This window comes from Octopus sinensis, linkage group LG3, assembly GCF_006345805.1.
Source record: "Octopus sinensis linkage group LG3, ASM634580v1, whole genome shotgun sequence".
Classification (NCBI taxonomy): domain Eukaryota; kingdom Metazoa; phylum Mollusca; class Cephalopoda; order Octopoda; family Octopodidae; genus Octopus; species Octopus sinensis.
Genome location: NC_042999.1, coordinates 56,167,690 through 56,188,667, shown reverse-complemented (window position 1 = coordinate 56,188,667; position 20,978 = coordinate 56,167,690). Strand labels below are relative to the sequence as shown.

Genomic DNA, 20,978 nt, shown 5'->3' with positions numbered 1-20,978 from the left:
CCCTACAATGCCTTCTAAAAATGAAACAATATCACATTATTGAACTCTCAAAGCTACAAGATAATGTGAATAAATAAGCTTTACATTTGACCAAAAAATCTGAATGCTAAAGGGTTAAATTTATATCTAGCTACATTCCCCTCTAATAACAGCTATCTGGTACTTAAATGTTGAAACCTATGCTGTGTTTACCTCTTTGTGTATGTATGATTGTTCAAATAACCTTTGTCTATGTCAGTCAGTCTTGTCCATGTTGAATATCTTTTTCTGTTAAATTACTGTATTTTATGGCATATAAAGGCACTTTTAAAAAATTTTAAATGTATCAAAAAATTGCCTTGCATCTAATGCATCTGTATTATGGATAGAAGACCAAGTGTCGTAGGCTAGGGAGCTAGATGAGCATAAGTCTGCCAGGCACAATAATTGTTACTCATGATAAACTTATAAAAAATTGCATGTTGTATGTTGGCAGTCATGTGCGTCAGTTACATCATCTCATTGTACCATCTTCCTCAACATACATAACCCTTATGTGAGATGTGGCTTACATTATTCAGTGACTGTATTACCTTTAAGAAGCATTCTTAATTTATCTGAGTGAAAAATTTTCCTAGAAAGATGAAAAGAATGTTCAGTTTTCATCTACTTGTTGGCTATTTTCAGTTAGTGGATGACAACAAAATCATAGCTGTGGTGCAACCACCCTGGTGGCTATTAGTGGTTACATAAAAATTCATTGTCAGGAATACAACTTTCACATCCTGTATGGTAATTCTCTTGACCAAACCATTAACAACTATAGTTGATCTGAAAGAAGACAAAGTTGAAATATGGTACTATCATGGTTTCATACTTTATTCTAGTTTCCTGTCAATTTATTTACATGTGCAGAATTGTACATTTTTCCCTACAAAATTGCCTCAAAATATCTTCCAATAAGTGTATTTTGAAAAATATTAAATTTGTTTTTTTTCCATAAAATATACTTGTAAAATAGTAGTGTGTCTTAAGTGCCAGCCAATACAGTACTTTTCTTCTGATAATTCATCCTGTGCTTGATGCTTCCGCTATTACTTGGACATTATGAAGAGAGATGATTTATTATTTTGAAGTGATTAAATTATCTGTTGTTGTCTTGAAAATATTCTTTGCATCTCTGTCTCATTCATTTCTTCAAAGTCACAAAAATACTTTTTGTCTTAGCTTAAATTATTAGTAGGGTTTTAGGTATACACTTTTATGTTTAATTTTTGGTCCAGATCATGAACAATTTCTCTATTTTGATGATAGATTGTTGTCCTTTATTATTATTGTTAACTGCATATAGCTGTACCTTTTGCTGCATTTAAAACTTTTCTTAGTGCTTTTTAATAATCCATTCTACTAAAGACACAAGGCCTGAAATTCAGGGGAAGGGGTCTAGTCGATTATGTTCACCTGAGTGTTTCACTGGTACTTAATTTATCGACCCCGAAAGGATGAAAGGCAAAGCTGACCTCGGTGGAATTTGAACTCAAAACATAGTGACAGGTGAAATACTGCTATGTATTTTGTCCAGTGCACTAATAATTCTGCCAGCTCACCACCATTTTTAATAATAATGGAGATCATTGAATTTAAACAACTGCAAATCATTTGTGTTGATAATTTAAATTTTAACCTTCAGATCAAGTTACTTCTGTTTCTTGCCTGGTGTATTGCTAGATGGAAGCACTTCCTTTTGCAAGATATATTTGGGGTAATAAAACTTGAGGATCTTATAAAATAGCTTATAAGCAATGTGAATGCTGAAGTATAAATGATCTTTGGAGAAAGTGAGCTAACAACACTTGAAGATATTGCTTGAGCACAGACATTGGAATATCTGAATTTGAGTTCTGAGCTGTGATGAATGCCAAGAGAAAATATGTGTATGTGGGGAAATGTAAAATGGTTGTAACTGCAGATGTTTGTAAATTGACTAGGTCATATCAAGGACTGTCTCTAAACTAGAATAGACCTTTTGTTCTAGTAATTTATGTTTTTGTTTAATAATGACAAATCCAGATTGTTTAATATGCCTGATGAGTGTATTATGTTGTTATGATATAATTTTATGATGTGATTCTTGGCATTTCTTGTTAATTATTTTACATTACACTAACAACCTGGTGTTGAGTGCTCTCATCTCTTATTTGACAATTACACTTATGTTTTACATATACACCTTCTTGTTTATATAAACACACATAAAAATAATATGACCGTCTTCTGCTATTGCTACAAACTAGCCAATGTTTTGTGAGTAGATTTAGTAAAGGGAAACTGAAAGATGCCTGTCATATATGTATGTCTGTGTGTTTGCTTACACTTCTAAAAATTGCTGAGTTACATAATTATCATTTTCCCCATCAGCAAATTGTCTGCTGACATTGTCTTTGAAGACATGTGAAATATGAGATCTTGTATGTGTAAAATAGGTATGGGTTAGTGACTGGAAAAGCACTTGGCTGTGAAAAAAATAGCCTTAGTAATGTATTTGCTTATCCTGTATATCATGGAAAAACAGATGTAAAAATAAAGGAACAGTGATGATGAACAATATAAATAAAAACACATGTACTTACATATATGCATATGAACATTTATATATGCACATATACATGTATATCATCATGTACTCACACACATCAATGTACACATACACACACACACTCTCACACTCACTCACTCAGATATACATATAAAAATATAATCATCTTTATTTTAACATCCCCATTTTCATACTTGTATGGTTCAGGCAAAATTTGCTGAAGCAGATTTTCTATGGCTTCCAGCCACTAACCTTCACTTTCTTCCATGCATATTATTTTCCCCCACGGCTGGACATGTTTCCACATTAGATTGGAAATGAATAACAATGCTTGTATAACACTGATGCTCATTTACAACTATTGTGTTATATCAAACATATCGTTTTCTCTTTTCCATGCTCACATGGATCAGATGGAATTCAATGTGGCAGAAACTATGCCAAAGTAGACTATGAAGCTCACTGCAGTCTTCTTGCTCATTGGATCCTGTTGATCCATTTAACCCATGCTAGTATGGAAGATGGGTATTAAGATGTTAAATGATGAATAATGATTTCTCTCTCTCTCTCTCACACACACACTTACATGTAAACATTTATGTATACATGCAAAAGCAAATGTTCAATCCTTCCTCATATGTATAAATAACCTGCAAATTATATCACCTTGGTAGCAAGTGCTATGAACTACTCTCAGAGAATGTGCATTTTATTTTATTTCAGCCCATTTTTTGTCATATAAATGTACTAATATATTTGATTGCAAATTGTTTTGTTCTTTTTGTAGCCCAATTAATAGAAAAAGAAAAGCTGGTGGAGAAACACCAAGAACCTGAAGAATTACCTGATTCTGCAACTACTAATCTTCCTATAAGTAATGATGGTGATAACGTACAATCACAGTTGCAGAGTAATTCTGAAAGTAAAGTACTCCAGCAAACAAGTGAAGAGCAAGATCAACAATTATGTTCAACTCAAACTAATCCTTCAGAGTGTTTGGTATCTTCTCCACGTCCTTCTAATACATCTCAGCAATCTCCTCCACTTCCATGCCAATCATTTGAAGATAAAGAACAACCAGAAATATCAAAAAATAGTCAGTTATGGAACCAGGAAACAAGTACTTCACAAGATTTATCAACAGCACAAAGCTATGAGCAGGTATTATTTCAACCAGCAACAATTGAGCAAACTGAACAGTTTGAAACACAGGATGTTCTACTTTTACCAGGGCAACAAGAAGGTGTACAACAAGTTGTGTTGTCAGACACCAAAGCAGGTTTCTCTCCAGAGTCACAGGCTGGTTTGCAACATGAGCTGGAGCAAAACATTCAGCCTATTCATGATGTTAAACTTCAGGATTCTGTTTCAGATGTGGATGATGTTGAAATGGGTAATTCTCATAGATCTTTGTCAGAAATTCAAGATACGTTGCATCAAACATTCATGCAACAAAACAAACAAGATTGTGAGACAGAATTTCAACAGGAAGAAACAAATTCTCAATTGGTTACATCTGAAGCAAAGCCAGTTACACCAGAGTCAGAACACGTACCAAGTCTTGATTCAGATTCAAACCAGCAACAAATACCTGTGGCAGAATTTGAACAAACACAAGTTTCCCATTATGATCATGAATATGAACAGACTATTAACCCAGAAACGGAACAACCACAATATGTTGAATCAGAATCTACTCATGTGGTTTCTTCTACACCAGAATCTAGACAAGAAATCAAGCAAGATAGATGTACAGCTGAATGGCAGCAAATTTCAGATTCGCAGCAGATTCTACCAGAATTCATTTTACAAAAATCAATCCAGCAGCAAACATTACAAGATTCTATACATCTACAACAATTTGTACCTAAAGAGCAACTTCAAGAGGAAGAGAAGAAATATGAAACATCTACAAAGAAAGAAACAATTGTTCTTGAATCAGAGCAACAACAGAAGAACTTTGTGCCAGATGAGCAAGTACAGTTGGCATTGGTTTCTGAAGAACAATCTCCATCAAAAGTGTTACCCCAACTTGCCACAGAAACTGAACAAGTCCCTCAGTTTGTGGGTGCAGAGTCTGAAGCTCAAGAAGTACAAATTCAGTCAATATCTGAAGAAGAGCAAATGCAATTTGAGACAATCTCTGAGGAACCACAAATGGAGTTTGTGCAAATACCTAATGAGCAACATGTGCAGTTCTTACAACTACAAGAACAGCAGCAAGTCGAGTTCATTTCTGAGGAGCAGCAAGTTGAGTTCATTTCTGAGGAGCAGCAAGTTGAGTTCATCTCTGAAGAGCAGCAAGTTGAGTTTATTTCCGAGGAACAGCAAGTGCAATTTGCCTCTCATGATCAGCAAAATGAGTTTGAGTCTGGAGATCAAACAACAGAATTTTCATCTGAAAAACACATGCAGTTTGAATTGCAAGAACAACATGAGCAATATAGGACAGCTGAGCAATATGTATCAGAAGAACAGCAACCAGCTATCACAGAAGAGCAACTGCACTGTGTATCAGAAGAGATACCATCTCATTTAACTTCACATGAGCAATTGCAGTTTATACCTCAAGCAGAGCATGAGACACAGTTTATTCCAGATATTGAAGAACAGCAAGTGCAGTTTATTCCTGAACAAACACAGTTCATACCTGAACCAGAGCAGGAGCTACAACAGTTTGATGAAAAGCAGCAAAATTATGAACCTGATGAACAATCACAGTTTATATGTAAAGAAGAGCAACAACAAAAGACTTCGCCAAAGTGTGAACAATGGCAACCTATTCTGACAGAATCAGAGGAAGTACTACAAGTTGTGTCAGAATCTACATTTACTCAGCAACAACCAATTTTGTTGGAATCTGGACACCATCAAAAAGCCCAACTTATATCTAAATCAGGTCAACAAGAGATTGTGTCTTCATCTGAACAGCATGTGGGAATTTTACCTGATCAATTGGAAATCTCAACAGCAGAGCAGGATATATCAGAAGCTGATGCAACTGTATCAGAAGCTGAGCCAACTGTATTGGAAACTGAACAACAGCAACCAGAGATTGTGCTTGAAGCTGAACAGCAACAAGTTGTACAACAGCAAGAAATTGTTATGGAAAGCATGTTGCAACAAATTGTTACCACACCTGGACAGCAACCTCAAATATTATCAGAAAATAATAGTCAGCAATTAGTAGGGCTTGATGATATGCCCCAAGAACAGATATTATCTGAGAATATTAAACAACAGCAAGTGGAAATTGTTTCAGGAGAACCAGTGAAAATTATGTCCCAAAGTGAATTGCAACAAGAAGTGTCTGAAGATAAACAACAAGAAATTGAATCAGTTGTTTCTGAAAGTGACAACCAGCAGGAGATGTTATGTATTGATGAGCAACAACAGGAAATTGCATCTGAAATATCTGATCAAGAAATTAGGTTCCAAGGTTATCAGCAGCAGAGTATTGTGTGTGAGAGTGAGCAGCAGTTTCAACAGATTGTTTGTGATGGTGAGGTTCATTTACAACAAATAGTGTGCGATGGTGAACAACAACAACAGATTTTATCTGAAGAAGTTCCACAACAGATTTTGTCTGAAGAAGTTCCTCAGCAACAACAGTATGTATTGTCTGAAGGAGAGCAGCAACAGCAGATGAGTGAAGGTGTGCACCAGCAGATTGTGTCATCACAACAATCACAAGCTAATGAGCAGATGCATGAGATTTTGCAATCACAGCATATAGTTTCAGAAGTCGAGCAGCCTCATATGATATCTGAAAGTGACAAGAAACAGCAGATAGTGAATGAACCGAAGCAGGCTCATGTAATACTAGAAATAGAGCAACAAATGGTTTCTCAAGTTGAACAGCAACCACAGGAGATAATTTCTGAAATTGAGGAGCAACATGAAGAGCTGGCTTCTGAAGTTGATCAGCAACAGCACATATCTGACACCGTGCAGTTGCAAGATGTGTCTGAAGTTGAACATTTACAGGAGATGGTAAGTGATCTTCAGCAGCAGCAAATACCGGAAGCTATGCAGTTGCAAGAGATGGTATCTAGAATTAAGCAGCAGCAGCTGCAAGAAATGGTGTCTGAAGTTGAGCAGCAACAGGCAATGGCTGAAGTTGAACAGAAGCAGCAACACTTGTCTGAATCTGCACCAGAGCAGCATCAGCTGTTATCTGAAGTCGAACAGCAACATGCAGTATCCGAAGTTGAACAGCAGCAGCAATTGCCATCTGAAGCTGTTCAAATGCAAGTAACAGTGTCAGAAGTTGAGCAGCAGCCAATGTTGTTGGAAAATGACCAGTTGCAAGAAATGGTATCTAATAATGAGCAACTGCAACAAGAAATTATGCCTAATTATGAAGTAACAGAGATATCAGAAATGGAGCAGTCACAGGAAATGGTGTTAAAATGTGATCAGAAGGAACCAATTGTAGAAACTGAGCAACTACAGGCAGTTATTTCTGATATTGATTCACAGCAGCAAAATATAATAGAATCAGATCAACAAACCTTTTCAGAATCTTTAGAGCAAAATCAGCAGGAAAAATCACAAGCACTTTCAGAGTTGATAAAACAACAAGAGCAAATTGTGTCATCTGTGCAACAAAATTCAGAGTCAGAAACCAATCAAACTGTAGAATTATGTACAAAATCAGAAGTACAGAAACAGCTTCCAGAAAATGAACATCAAGGTGAAACAGAAAATCAACACGTAAGTTCTCTATCAGAATTGAAACAAAGGCAGTCTTTACACACTGCATCTGATCTTAAAGTCGAACAGCCTGTACCAGAACAGGAACAACATTCTGAAATAAATCAAACCCTCTTTTCTGAAACAGATTCTGAGCAACAAAGTGCATTATCAGTTGAAGAGCCACATGTTTCTACTGAAGAAAATCTTGGCAATCATCCACTAACATCTGAACAAGATCAACGATTTTATACTTTCCAAACAGTTAAGCAAGATGTAGTATCAGTAACTCTTCCAGAAACACTCTCAATAGGAATGAGTGATCAACAGATTGAAGAAGGGAAATTTTTCCATGAAGCACAAGAAGAAAAGGAGATGGTACTATATCAAGTTACTGAATCAGAACAAAATGTTCCTCAGTTCAGTGTGTCATTGAGTAAATCATCTACAGATACTGAAGTACAAACTGTCTCAGCTGTTGAGATACAGCTTGAATCTCTTCCAGCATCTGAGCTTACCCAACAATCAACTTGGTCTGAAATACAATCAGTTGATACTCAAGAATCAGAGATACAATCTGTTTCATTTGTGAGCACGAACTTGCATTTAGTTTCTTCTGAAAAATCAGATGTAGAATCTATTACAGGTTCTGCATCTGAATTACATGTTCAGGAAATGAAACCAGAAATTGCTAGTAGTGAAACAGCTGAACAGGAACAATTTATTATATCCAATAAATCAGAGTTAGTATCTGGATGTAGCACAAAACAAGACTTGCATTCAGTTCAGTCTATTGAAATGCCAGTTCAATCAACAGATAATGAAAAATCTTCCCCAGGAGCAGAGAATTTAACAGCTGAACTAACATTAAATGAAGAAGTACAAGACTTAGGAAAGAAAGATACTCATTTGAATCAGGAATTTATAGTAGAATCTGAAACAAAATCTGTGGATAACTTTGATCAGAATCTTCTACTGCAGCAGAGAGAAAAATCAGATATCACTGAATTAACAAAAGGAAGTGTTTCTACAGAAAACTCGAATCTACATTGTGTTTCAGAAATTCCTCTTACTGAACGATTTCAAGAATTACAATATGAGTTTGAAAGCTCTAAGCAACAGAAACCGGAAAGAAGGCAATTGCAAATTGACCAGTCTCCAAAATGCTCAGAATCTTCTTCGAGTCATCCTTTGTCAGAACAGTCCCTGTCACAAGAAATGGATTGGGAACCTGATAATGAGGCATCAAATGAGCAAAACCTCTCTTCATACAGATCTACACAAGCTCATTCTGTATCTTCCTTAGAACAAACTACATCTCCCAAATCCCAATCAGTATTAATGCAACAACTTTCTTCAGAACAAGCTGAATTAAAATATGATGAGAACATGGATGTCAAAGAAAGTAAAGCAAGTAGTTTTGTTGATAGGAATACATATTTTGATGACTCACAGAATAAATCTGATAGTGAATTGCAATCCTCTCCAAATATGTTTTTGGAAGCTGAGGGCTTACTGTCTTCAGCAACAGTGGATTCTTCTCAGTCGAGTACTGCTGGGGACTTGAATGAAAGTTTTGGTGGAAGTCAACAAAAGCGAGGACCAGGCAGGCCTAGAAAAGAATCGGTTGGAACCCCATCACATTTAGTTAAGAAAAAAACGTGAGTAGTCCTTTTCAAAATTGTTTATGAATAGTAACGAATAAAATAGAAAGTACATAAAAATATTTTATAGTTTTAATATTTGATAATGGCCATTTCTGATTTGATTGATCCATCCCTTCATTTTCCTGTTTAAAATAATTGTTAGCAGAATTTTTTTTAGTTATTTCACTATTTCTACACTCATCATTATGCTGTATTATGAGTTCAACAAATATTGAACCCTATTTCAATTTAATAATATGCATATTTGTTGTTGAGAAATTTATGAATTGAAAAAAGAAAACTGTAACTTGTCAATTTATTTTCGTTTCTGATATAGTCTTAAAACTAATATAGTGTAATATTTGAATATGTAATGGACAATTTTGTTTAGATAATGTATTAGAATTCAAAAACTCTAATTATATATGGATTTTATAAAATGACAAGCATGTAAAGAGTTAATATAATTTGAAAAATTCTGACAAAGTTTAGATATTTCCTGTATATTTTTTACATATATAATTTTCAGGCGAGTAAAGACTCCTGGACGTAAACCCAAATATAACCTTGTTGTTGAGAGTTTCAGTCCCGATATTGCAATGGATATACCTACTGAAAGTGTTGATGCATCCGTGTTCAAACTTCAAGATTCTACTACTATTAGTTTATCTACTACTATTCCTACAACAACTGAAGCTATTCCAAGTTCAATTCTTGATGATATCCTTGCTGATGAATCAACTGAGACAGAATTATCAGAAACACCATCTGGAGGTAATTTTTATTAATGATCTTAATTGTTTAGAAAAATAGTATTTAGTTTTGTTTTATTAATTTTTATTGCATTTCTTGATTGAAAATTTTAATCTTTTGTTGATAGTGATTTAAATTAACCAATTATTTTTTCCCCCGGTCTATTGTTTTGAGTCATCAGTCATGCTTTATTTTTGAGGTTTCATTAACTTAGGCAGTAATTTAGCAGAATATTTACATTACGGTATTTGCAACCAAATCCTTTGAAGCTGTCTCCATCAATGTCTTGTGGGAAGTACTTTCTTAATATGATGCAAAATAAAATGATTGGAATAATTAGTTTCCCCTGTCTAGCACTGCTTGATTCAATTGTCGTTGGGTGAACTTACAATTTTGTTTCAACAGTAATTTTTTTAACTTGAAAAGCCACAGAAGAAAGTTCATATGTAAAAAGGCAACAAATATCAATTTATTATTTTGCTGATTTGCTGTTCTCTAGTGATAAAACCATTGTTGAAAACTGTTATCATCAGAAAATATAATTACTGCAATAGTTAGATATGTATTTCTTGTATAGGTTTCCATCTCTTGCTTGTATATGATAATCACTATTTGTACATTCATTTCAGCAATTTTAAAACTTTGGTAATATTTTAATATCCAAGAATCAAGAGAACTGTTGAATACTATTTCCTGTTACTCTAGTATAAAATGTTATATGATTTACTTTTGATTCCCAGATGTGGTTGTTTCATTTTACTTATGCTACATTGTCTTCAGGAAATGCCTAGATATTACAATATTCATTTACACTTTCTCCTGTAATTCTGATTTATTGAAATAAGTCAAAAGAAATTAATATATTTAATATATTCAATGATAAGCAACAGTTGCTATTTTTCTTCACCTTGATATAGAAATAGCTACACTATTATAAGAAACTGCTTTTTTAAAAAATATATGTTCAATTTGTAATAGAATTTTTGTTGCTATTATTTTATTCTCATCTTTGCTCATACATGTATTTTAAATAAAGGAACTATACTAGAGAAAGATTCAGTTGAGTGGATGATGTCTAAAAAAAACTAACCACCAACATACATAGCTATTGAAAAAATAATTTTTTCTTAATGCTTCTAGATAATCCTTGTGTTGAGGCTATTGATAACAGCATTATTCAGTCTTCTGATAGGCAGCTTTCTGAAGATTCGAATTCAAGTGGAATTTTAAGGTAATTTTCACATCTTCAGTATAAATATCATTTTCTGGCATACTCATCGATCTAGTATATAGTATGAAAATAAATGTACTGTAAACATTGAAACATTATCCCTTTCTTTGCAAATCCTGCTTGGTCCCCTAAAGTTGTCTTGATGTATAAGTTGACCTACTTTTTTGGCTGTAAATTTGGGTCTGAAAAATTGACTTGTATGCTGGAAAATGCGATAAATTAAAACACGTATGTTTAAGTATTTTTTTAAAATACATATTCTAATTTGAATAGCTTATTAGTATTCATGCTGTGATATCACTAGTATTTTTGTTTTTAATGAAGTAGAATTATATAATTCCATTCCATGTATAATTTTTAGATTTGAATATCTTGTGAATTAATTTTCTTTGATTCTTTTCATTTTACAGTAATAGTCGTACATGCTCCTTTTGTAACTGTGGTGAAAATAGCTTACTTGGTCAAGGAATATTGTCAAAATATGACCCAACCCCTGGATTTAATCCTTTCAAGCGGATACTTCAGCGAGCAAGGAGAACATCTTCAGAAATTGATGAAAAAGGAAATGACAGAAATCCAAAGCACTTAACATGGAGAAGACCTAGAGGCCCATCTAGACCTGCTAGGTAATACCTGTTGTTCAAAATTAAGCTTAAGGTGTAGCTTGGGTGTTAAGCTCATTCATGTTTGTAAAGTCATCGGCTTGATTCCCAGATTGAGTGGCATGTTGTCTCCTTGAGCAACCTCCAGTCTCTTCAGCCAAAGTGTACTCCAGCAGTGGCTGGGGAGGGGGTTGTTTAATCTTGCAGTGGACTGGTGTCCCATTCTGGAGGAAACTTAGTTGCTTAAACATCTGAGAAACTGGGAGCTTACTCCACCGCATGATCCTATAGTTTTCAGACAGACTTAAATTTTTGTTTTGACAGATGATTTACTTAATAATTGAGTTCTAAGTATATGCTCCTTTATGAGGATGTATAAACATTTGTTTCTCTGTTAATACTTAATCATTATTAAGCACTGACTATTTTCTTATATAAAAATTTTGTTTTTTTTTCTATTCATTTTTATAAAGTTTTTAATTTAATGGAAATGTTACAACTGTAATATATACTCTCAATGTAATTTTGTGATTGTAGAGAGCGAAGTAAATCTCCACGACGTCCAAATCCTCATAGTATTCACGATGAAGATGGACGGCCCATGGCAATTGTTGATGAACTTAGTTTGGTTGGTCATTCAGAAGATGTAGATGTGCATCAGGTTTATGAAATAACAGGTAACTTAATTGGAGTTTTTTTTTGTATTTCTTTGTGAATTTCATAAAAAAATTTTTTGTTTGGTATTTTGTGTACTGCTCTTCAGCAAGCTGGTCATATAAAATAGCTGATATTATAAGAGCAATGAGATAACCAGAAGTTTAAAAATATATTAAAGCAGGCAATTTGCAGTTATTTACATGATATGAGAATAAGACTATATGTATCAGCCATACTGGTATTTCAATGTGATACTTTTGGATTGGTATTAATTATGGAACTGGAATGGGATGGTATAATTTGCAGAGAGGTGAAGGGATTACAAAATTGATATAATTAGTAAATAACAAATTTATTTGTTTAGGTTATTGATACAAAACGACTATAATAACATATTCTCCTCAAGTAGAAGGATCTGCAGCTATTGGGGATGTGTTGATCATTATCCTTTTTAACTGTGATTGAATGTGAATTAAAAGTTCATAGATATGAAAGGTGTATGGTTTATCTTTCTTTCACTGTTTATAATCCCTTTTTCTTGGCTAGCATGGCTACTGTAGTATAATTTAAATCTGTAAAAATGTTTTCTTATGATTTATGTTAGTATTTTCAATAATTTGATAGAAGAATCTTCATCACCTCCACCACCTTTTGACATTCATTTACCTTCTTGGCATGGATTATATTCTAAGTCAGTTTTCATTTGAAGTTACTGTCCTCCTAGGTGTGTGAAGAACCATCTGGGTAGTATATTCCATCTTTGGTGTAGTTTCTGTGGTTAGATGTTCTTCTTAACATCAGTTACTTTACAGAATGTACTAGGTGCATTTTATTACATCACTAGCATTGAAGAGGTTATCATGTCCTCAGTACGACAAAAGAATCCTTTTGACGCAACATTGTCTCTGCTAACCAAATTGTAGAGTGTACTGAATATACTTTACCATAGCATCAGCACTAAGAAGGTTACTTTGTTGTGTGCAGGGCTAAAAGTCCTCTTTACTTTACATTTTTGCCATTTGTTCAAGGCAGATATTACTAAGTGGGCGAGTAGAAGAGAGGATGATGGCATATAGTGAAGTAGAGTGAGAGTATGAAAGGAGTTTTGAGTATGGCTATAATGGGAGGAACAGTAATAATAGTGTAAATGTAGGAGAGGAGTAATGGAAGAAAAAACAGTGATGGGTAATTAGATAGTAATTGTTGATAGGGAGATTTAATAGAAAAAATAGCTTAAGTGGAGTGATGGGAGAAGGGGACAAGATTTGGGGAAATAATATTGGAATTTTGGGAAAGTGATATGCCAACAAAAGGAAATTGAGAAGAGAGTGAAAGATTGAACAATAGCAATAAATGTAGGTGGTGAAGCTGCATGAAAACCTATGTTTTTAATATATTTTTATAAAGTATCAGCTATATTTTGATACAATTGCCTTTTATTTAATTCAGGACATGTATGGGGTCATCAGTCTTGTGCATGTTGGTCTGAGGGTGTAACAATGAGAGATGATGATAGCTTGCAGTTTGTTGATAGAGCTGTTTTTGCCGGTTTGACACAGGTAAATCATTTTGTAATTTTTTCTTTTAAAAATCATTAACAATTTCTATGTAAAATTACGTTGAAATTCTAAATATTGTGTTAAATCATTTGAAAAATATGTATAATGTAAAACATTGTTTTGAAAACCACTATAAGTTATACAACTAATTGTATATGAAACATGAAGCATCTTAACAAGCAGAGATACCATGTATGAAGTAATTGAGCTGTAAAGGCGAGAAGCAGAGGGTGAGATATTAAGGATTTGAAAAATTGATATAATGAGTTAAACTATGGTTTGCAATTAAGTTGTGTATTATGATTTGAAACCTTTTTTGTGCTGTGATTCAATTTAACCTTTGTAGATACAGAGATATTAATTAGCATTTGAAAATTGATTTATAAAAAAAAATTATGACCACTGCTATTTCCTCATATAATAAATCTTTGTAGACTGTGTTATATAAATATAAACAAGTGAAGTTGCATTGTTGCAGGCGAGTAATTAGAAGGAAAACATGAGTATGAGTTGGAGCAATTGAGCAAGGTAGTATAGGCTTTAAAATTAAGTTTCTGAAGGGTGATAGAATGGAGGAGAAATAGATGCATTAAGTGAGCTGAGGTGGGAGTGGTATAATTAGCATATTAAATGGAATAAAATTTATTAGAGTATAGTTATAGTAGTATACAAGACAGAAACAAAGTATGGCTTAATGCTAAAATAGTTGTGTATATGTATATGATCACTCTGTGTCCTAAGTTTGGTATTTTAAGATTATTATTTGTTCTGTATTTTCTTACTGAAGAGAAAACGCTTATGAAGCAGTATTCAATAAGTGGAGAATGCTGCTATAAGCTCTAGCAGGAATTATTGAGAATATGCACACTATCATCATTTAGCATTTATCTTCCATGCTAGCATGGGTTGGATGATGCAACAGGATTTTGATGAAACAGAGGACTGCATTGGGATCTAATATATATACTTTAGTGTGGTTTTTAATTCCAACCACTTTACAAGGTATACTGGGTGCTTTTTTGTGACCGTGGCATTAGTGAAGCCACCAAGTAACTTGCAAGACAAGATCCCATTACTGAATTGAGCTGTAGTATTGAGAAGTGGTGGCTTTATGCCTGGTGATGAAAGGCTAAAGTAAGATTACCAGGAACGGGTGTCTTGCTGTAGAGGAGATACATGGCTACTCCAGCTGGAAAGAGAGAAAAGAAGGTGAGTGTAAGAGAGATGTAGAACAGGTTTGAATAGTGGCTGGGTAGGTAAGGTTGTGAGAATATGAAAGGAGAGTAGCACATTGATAGAGATGGGAATACAGGTGAATGTAGGTGGAGGAAATAGGGTGGGTTGGGGAGATGGTAGATGGCAGTACAGATAATTTGGGATGGTGTGAGGGGAAGGCATAGTGACAGGGTGATATCAGAAATATATAGGGGTGAAAATAGTGCATGATGACGGTGGTAGGGGTTGGCTGAAAGTGAGCTGTAGCATGTGGATATTTATGTATGTGTATAGCTAGAGGTTATATAGTGTGTTGGTATCTGTTTTAGGAATGATAAAGAAATGATGGAACTGAAGTAAATGAAGTGTAGTCAGATTTTCATCAGCACATGCTGCAATTGAACAACTTGACAAATAGTTCACAATTTAGATGGAAACTGAGAGTAGGCAGCTTTATTAGATTTTCTAATGAATATGCTTTCATATTTTACATTAAATTCTTAAGAGAAAGAAATTCTAAAAAAAGCATAGTGAGTTTAAGAGTCAACTTGGGAGTATACTATTTCATAATGGCTGAAATACTGCCAGGATCCATTGATTTGTGGGACCTTAGCTACTAAAGGAATTATTGTAACTGGTGGCCATGTGTCTAAACTAAGGAAAGTCTGGAGTATACAGAGAGAAGAGTAAGAAGTAGAAGATATACCGGTTTTGGTTGAAAGTGTTCTGTTTGCAGTATGTTTTTATTTAGCAAACCCTCTTGTAAGTTATTTAATGGTTGTTGGTAATTAATTGTTATTGTTTTTAACCTAATGTCAGCTCTGATTGAGTAGACATATGAACAAAGGCATTCCATTCATGATGATCTTTTATGGGAAATGTGTCCTTTTTGTTAAGATATAGAATATTGTTTGAGGAAAATTTGGCTTCTATTTCTACAAGGTCAAGTGAATATGTAGAGGCTTTCTTGTTGGCTCATGCTCGTAGTGTGTAGATTGTTGTTGTGGCAGTTCTCATAGAATTATGAGCATATGTATTGTAATTTCTGTGTAGTGATTGAATCTTGAATTGAAAAATAAAGAATAAGTTAGACATGAACAGAAGGGCAGATTTCTTGATTTAGACTTAAAAATGGCAACATTTCCAGCTTCTGAGTTTATTTAGTTTTTTGAAGAGTTAGAGTGGGAAAACTAGATGTTGAAACTAATTTGTGAATATTATTTAGACAATTTACAGCAAATGTTCATTTTAAAAACAAATTTTACAGAAATGCAGTTACTGTCATCGATACGGCGCAACAATAACTTGCAGAATTCCTCGTTGTACGAAAAAATATCATTATCCATGTGCAGCTAGCAGTGGATGTTTCCAAGTAAGTCAATTATTTGAATATATCTTTTGAGACAAGGTGGTGAGCTCGTATAATTATTACCATGCCAGGCAAAATGCTTAGCAGTATTTTGTCTAGCTTTATATTCTAACTTCAAATTCTGCCAAGGTCAGCTTTTACCTTTCACTCTTTTGGGATTGATAAAATAAGTACCAGTTGAGCACTGGGGTTGATATAATTGACTTACTCCCACCCCCAAAATTGCTGGCCTTGTGCAAAATTTAAGACCAATATTTAAAAATATTGTTAAATTCAATTAAATGTTTTGCATACTTAAGATTAATTTTGAATTCCTTTTTTAAAATAGGCTAATCTAATATGAAATGTTTTTCTTGTTATTTAAGGTTATATTTTAGTTTTCAACTGGTAACATAATATTAAGTGAAGGTATTTTGAATATAGTGGCATTTGTGATTAAATGTTCATTTTGTAATGTTTGATTTAATTAATTATTGAACTTAAATATCTGATCATGTAGATATTTTGTATGGTCAAATTCTCATAAAAGTGTTATTGTATGTACTTTCAAAATTTTAGGATATCAAAGGGCCGTCTTTGCTCTGCCCAGAACACACTGACCAAGCAGAGACCATTGGTAAGAATTTCATAAGATTTTTTCAGTTTTCTTGTTTATTCACAACTAAATGTTTGATACTGAGTTCGTAAATTTTAATTTTATTTCTATTAGCTCGACAAATTATTCAGATATTATACATATATTTCATTTACAGCTGGTCAACAGGCTCTCTGTATTGCATGTAGCAAATGGTCTGGCAATTGTTCTTTGCTATTTTGCACTACTTGTGGTGGTCATTATCATGGCCACTGTTTACAACCAGCAGTAGCAGTTCAACCTGCTGTGCGAGCAGGGTGGCAGTGTCCAAGATGTAAAATATGTCTTACTTGCAAGTAAGTTAATACTTTTCAAATCTTTTCTATTTCTTTAATATATGTGGAATGAAAAATTGAGTGTTTCATTGGTTAAGAGAAAATGTTGAGTCCCAATTTGCCATACATTAATTATGTCACCTATTTGGTAAAAACAGTGTTGTTGCTCTAGACATGAGCAAAGTTTTCAACTGTATCTGGTTTGTGAATCTTTTATTGAAATTTCACATTTATGTCTCCCTTCATCTCTTATTTCTTGAATCAGTAGCTTCCTATCAGATTGCACCATTGTGATGTGTTGACAAAGTTTCTTTCCATTCCACTTTCAGTAAACTCTGTCATGCTTTTGGGCTTATTGTCTTCCATTCCCTCCTTTATTTTTCAATTCAAGATTCAATCACTACACAGAAATTACAATACATATGCTCTTAATTCTATGAGAACTGCCACAACAACAATCTACACACTACGAGCATGAGCCAACAAGAAAGCCTCTACATTAATCATTATACTTGCTGTGACTTCTAATAATGCCCCCTATTAATAAAACCCCACTGCACTCCATTAAATATGAGCTGCATTCAAACTAGAGCAATCAGTTGTTCAGTGTTAAACCTTGCTGTCATTGAGGATTCCTTCTAGCAAAAGCACATGCTGTATTTAGCTAGGACTGCATCCTGAAAATTGCTTCCATCAATTTGTGATACTCAACAAAGCTCAAGTGAGGATCACAATAGAGTATTTACTCTTGTTTCTGCATTGGGTACAGTACTGCTACATATACAGATGCATTTAGTAATATTTACATTTAAGTTCTATCCTGTCTCTACATTTCCTTTGTGAAATTCAACCCTTCAAAGTTTTGCTGTTAGACACATGAGTGAATTTTGTTAAAAAATCAGATTAACATATGGCTTCCTTTTTTTTCTTTTTTGCCTTTCTGTTGTGTATGTGCTAACATGCTGGTAGAAATGTGTGATGTAGTTATGAGATGTACTTATGGTGGATAGAAGAACAATAATTTCATTATTGTTTTTGTGATGGACCTGAATTTACATTTCATTAATGGGATCCAGTTAGTTGGGATACTCTTTTAATGTTCCCGTATTGTGGTGCTAGGAATAAAATAATGAAAATACTCCACCTGTTGCGTATGTGCAGTGTGGCTTCTTCACGAAAAGTACAGGTATTGTCATCAAGTGTGAGTGATAAAGTTCCAAAGACACAATTATGTCACTTGTTATAGTTTTAAATGGTATCTGTTGAAGAAACATATAAATTTTGATTTTGTTGAATATTTTTCTATGAATTTAATAGGTACATATGTTTTGTATATACTCCTGATAGCTTCTTTGAGGAGAGGGATTGATATTATTACCAGACAAAAGTGACAATTACTGTTTATTTTCTTAAAAGTTAGTCTTCTAGGAGCACTATGTAGCCACATGTTGGGATTATTTTCCCTTTGGCGTAGTTGGACACCATATTGAGCAATGCAGCCCTCACATAGTTGTGGGCGCATTATTTGTGTTAGCCTTGTTCTGATTTGCCTGTTTCTGCATGCCTAAAATTTAACTGCCTCATGGGAGTTGGTGCTTCGAATTTGATCTGTTAACAAGTCCTTGCTGTGCTGTCTGTGTTGATTTTTCAACCAATGTGATGGCAACGCACATCTCTTCTACATTCAATCACTAGCATGGCAACTCCACTTAAGTACAGCCATCATGTTTAGCCTTATGTATTCAGCTAATCCTTTTGTGATACTACACAAAAATGTCAGTAAGTCTTTACATATATTTTTTGCAGGCATCTTCCTGTGTACCTTCAAAGGTGGAAAACTGCAAACTCCTTTTTGTTTCACTATTTTAAGAGTCTATTCAATTTGCTGCTTTGAACACATTTGTAATAAAATGTTAAGAGTTGTTTAAATTACTAAGACTCAGTCATCTGTTTATATATGCATTCTGGATTAATTTGCTCTCTCACTAAACTGCTGATCACTCATTCAACTCAATCAACAACAATATTCTCGCTTAACTCTCTTACTAAAGTCTGACCAGAAATGGAAAGTTGGGACTTCCTCAGTTATTTCTGGATAGTTTTGGCTTTAATTTTGAGTGACTGACATAACTGTATGGGGGGAGACAGAGAGGAGACTAAAGTAAAGGACTGGCAAAGAGGACAAAGAGAGAAACAGAGAGAGATTCTGTAACAGAAACTCACAAACAGGAAAACTAAGAGAGATGACTTTAAAAGACTGAGAGAGAATAGAGCAAAATGGAATGAAAAAGAAAAAGTATCTCTCTTCAATATGTATTGAGGAGGAGTTGCAAACAGGAGACAAGGAGAAATGAGTATGAATGAGAGAGAGAGAGAGATTAAATGCAAGACTGGAGGAGAAAAAAACAGTATGGTATCACTCAAACGTTAGTACGTCTATTTCTAGTCGGTCTAGTGACAAGATAATTTAGAATGTTTCTCTATATCTCACCACTTTTCAACTCTTGATGTTTCTTTATTATTTTCATGATTTTAACATTTATTCCTCCCTCTTTCTAGTGCCATGATATGTAAATGAATGGCTGACAGAGAAAATTTAATTTATTTTCCATTTCTTTGCAATTAAAACTGTAAAGAATTAAAAAAAAAAATTAATTGGAAATTTCACCATAGCTGTTCATACAAAGTACTACGTTGTTGACGTCCTTTGTATTAATTGAAAAGTAATGTTTTTATAGGGAATACTCAACAAATTTATATTGCTTTAAAAATGAGTGCAGACTATTGCTTGAAGTTATATTAAATGTTTGTTTTTTTTTTTTTTCATTGTATTTTTCTAGACAATCTGGTGAGGAAAGTAAAATGCTGTTTTGTGATAATTGTGATAAAGGATACCATACATTTTGCTTAAAACCTGTGATGACAGCAGCACCAAAGAATGGATGGAAATGCAAAGTATGTATCGTATATAATTTTTTAATCTTTCCTATTTTTATTATTTAATTAGAAGTGGGAAAGTGCCTATGATCTTTGTATGTTTGTGGTGTGAGGAAATTAATGCAATTGATAATCTGGCTGCTTGTAGGAAAAATGAGGGCCGGATAAAAATATAAGGAAGTTGCAGTTAGACATGCTTTTATTGTTTTAACATATAAATGTGTTTTTAAATGTTAATGTTAATTAATGTGGCTGCCCTCAGCGGTGAGCACGTGCTCCAGGTGAGACCTGAATGTCATGTACAATGTGGACAGCGTCCTTCCTCATGCTGGCCTACATATGGTTGATGGAGGATTTAAGCTTGTCAACATTGTTGTGGCGGACCTTGCAGGCCTTGCCCTTGACATGCACCCAAACGCTGTAGTTGAGTGGGTTGAGGTCTGGCGACTTGACCAGAAGTTCATGTTTGACCCCAACCAATCTTGCATGGCCTTGGCCATGTGGGCCAGAGTACCATCCTGCTGAAAGATGTCTGCCTTCTTCATGATCTTTCTCACCCAGGGCAGGACTTCTGTGGCCAAGATGTCCCTGTCGTCAGCTGTGGTGAGCCTGTAACTGGCCGCAAATCACACTGGCAGTATCTTCTCGCCATTCGAAGCCATGATACTGAGCCAGGTGCTTGGTCATGGACACATAGCATGATCAGCTAAAGCTGATCATGTGGTAGTTCTGCCTGTTGATGACTGGATTGATTATGAAGGTTTCTCAGCAGCAAACACGAGAATTTGATTGCCATGACACTTCAAGTTGTTGAGAAGTTGATGACAGCA

At 34.3% G+C, this 20,978-nt stretch overlaps 1 protein-coding gene across 10 annotated transcripts in view; it reads left to right on the top strand.

Annotated features, from left to right (window-relative positions):
* The window catches only part of LOC115209744, a 129,504-nt gene that overhangs the window by 18,188 nt on the left and 90,338 nt on the right, over positions 1-20,978 (top strand). For 7 of the 10 annotated variants that reach the window (XM_036500996.1, XM_036500998.1, XM_036500994.1 and 4 more), the window contains exons 3-12: positions 3,363-8,931; positions 9,446-9,690; positions 10,810-10,900; positions 11,311-11,526; positions 12,040-12,179; positions 13,609-13,718; positions 16,201-16,305; positions 16,861-16,918; positions 17,055-17,232; positions 20,052-20,166. In XM_036500996.1, coding sequence (XP_036356889.1) covers positions 3,363-8,931; positions 9,446-9,690; positions 10,810-10,900; positions 11,311-11,526; positions 12,040-12,179; positions 13,609-13,718; positions 16,201-16,305; positions 16,861-16,918; positions 17,055-17,232; positions 20,052-20,166 — 6,827 coding nt within the window. The remainder of the gene's footprint in view (positions 1-3,362; positions 8,932-9,445; positions 9,691-10,809; positions 10,901-11,310; positions 11,527-12,039; positions 12,180-13,608; positions 13,719-16,200; positions 16,306-16,860; positions 16,919-17,054; positions 17,233-20,051; positions 20,167-20,978) is intronic. The other 3 variants (XM_036500999.1, XM_036500991.1, XM_036500992.1) reach the window with 3 other exon arrangements.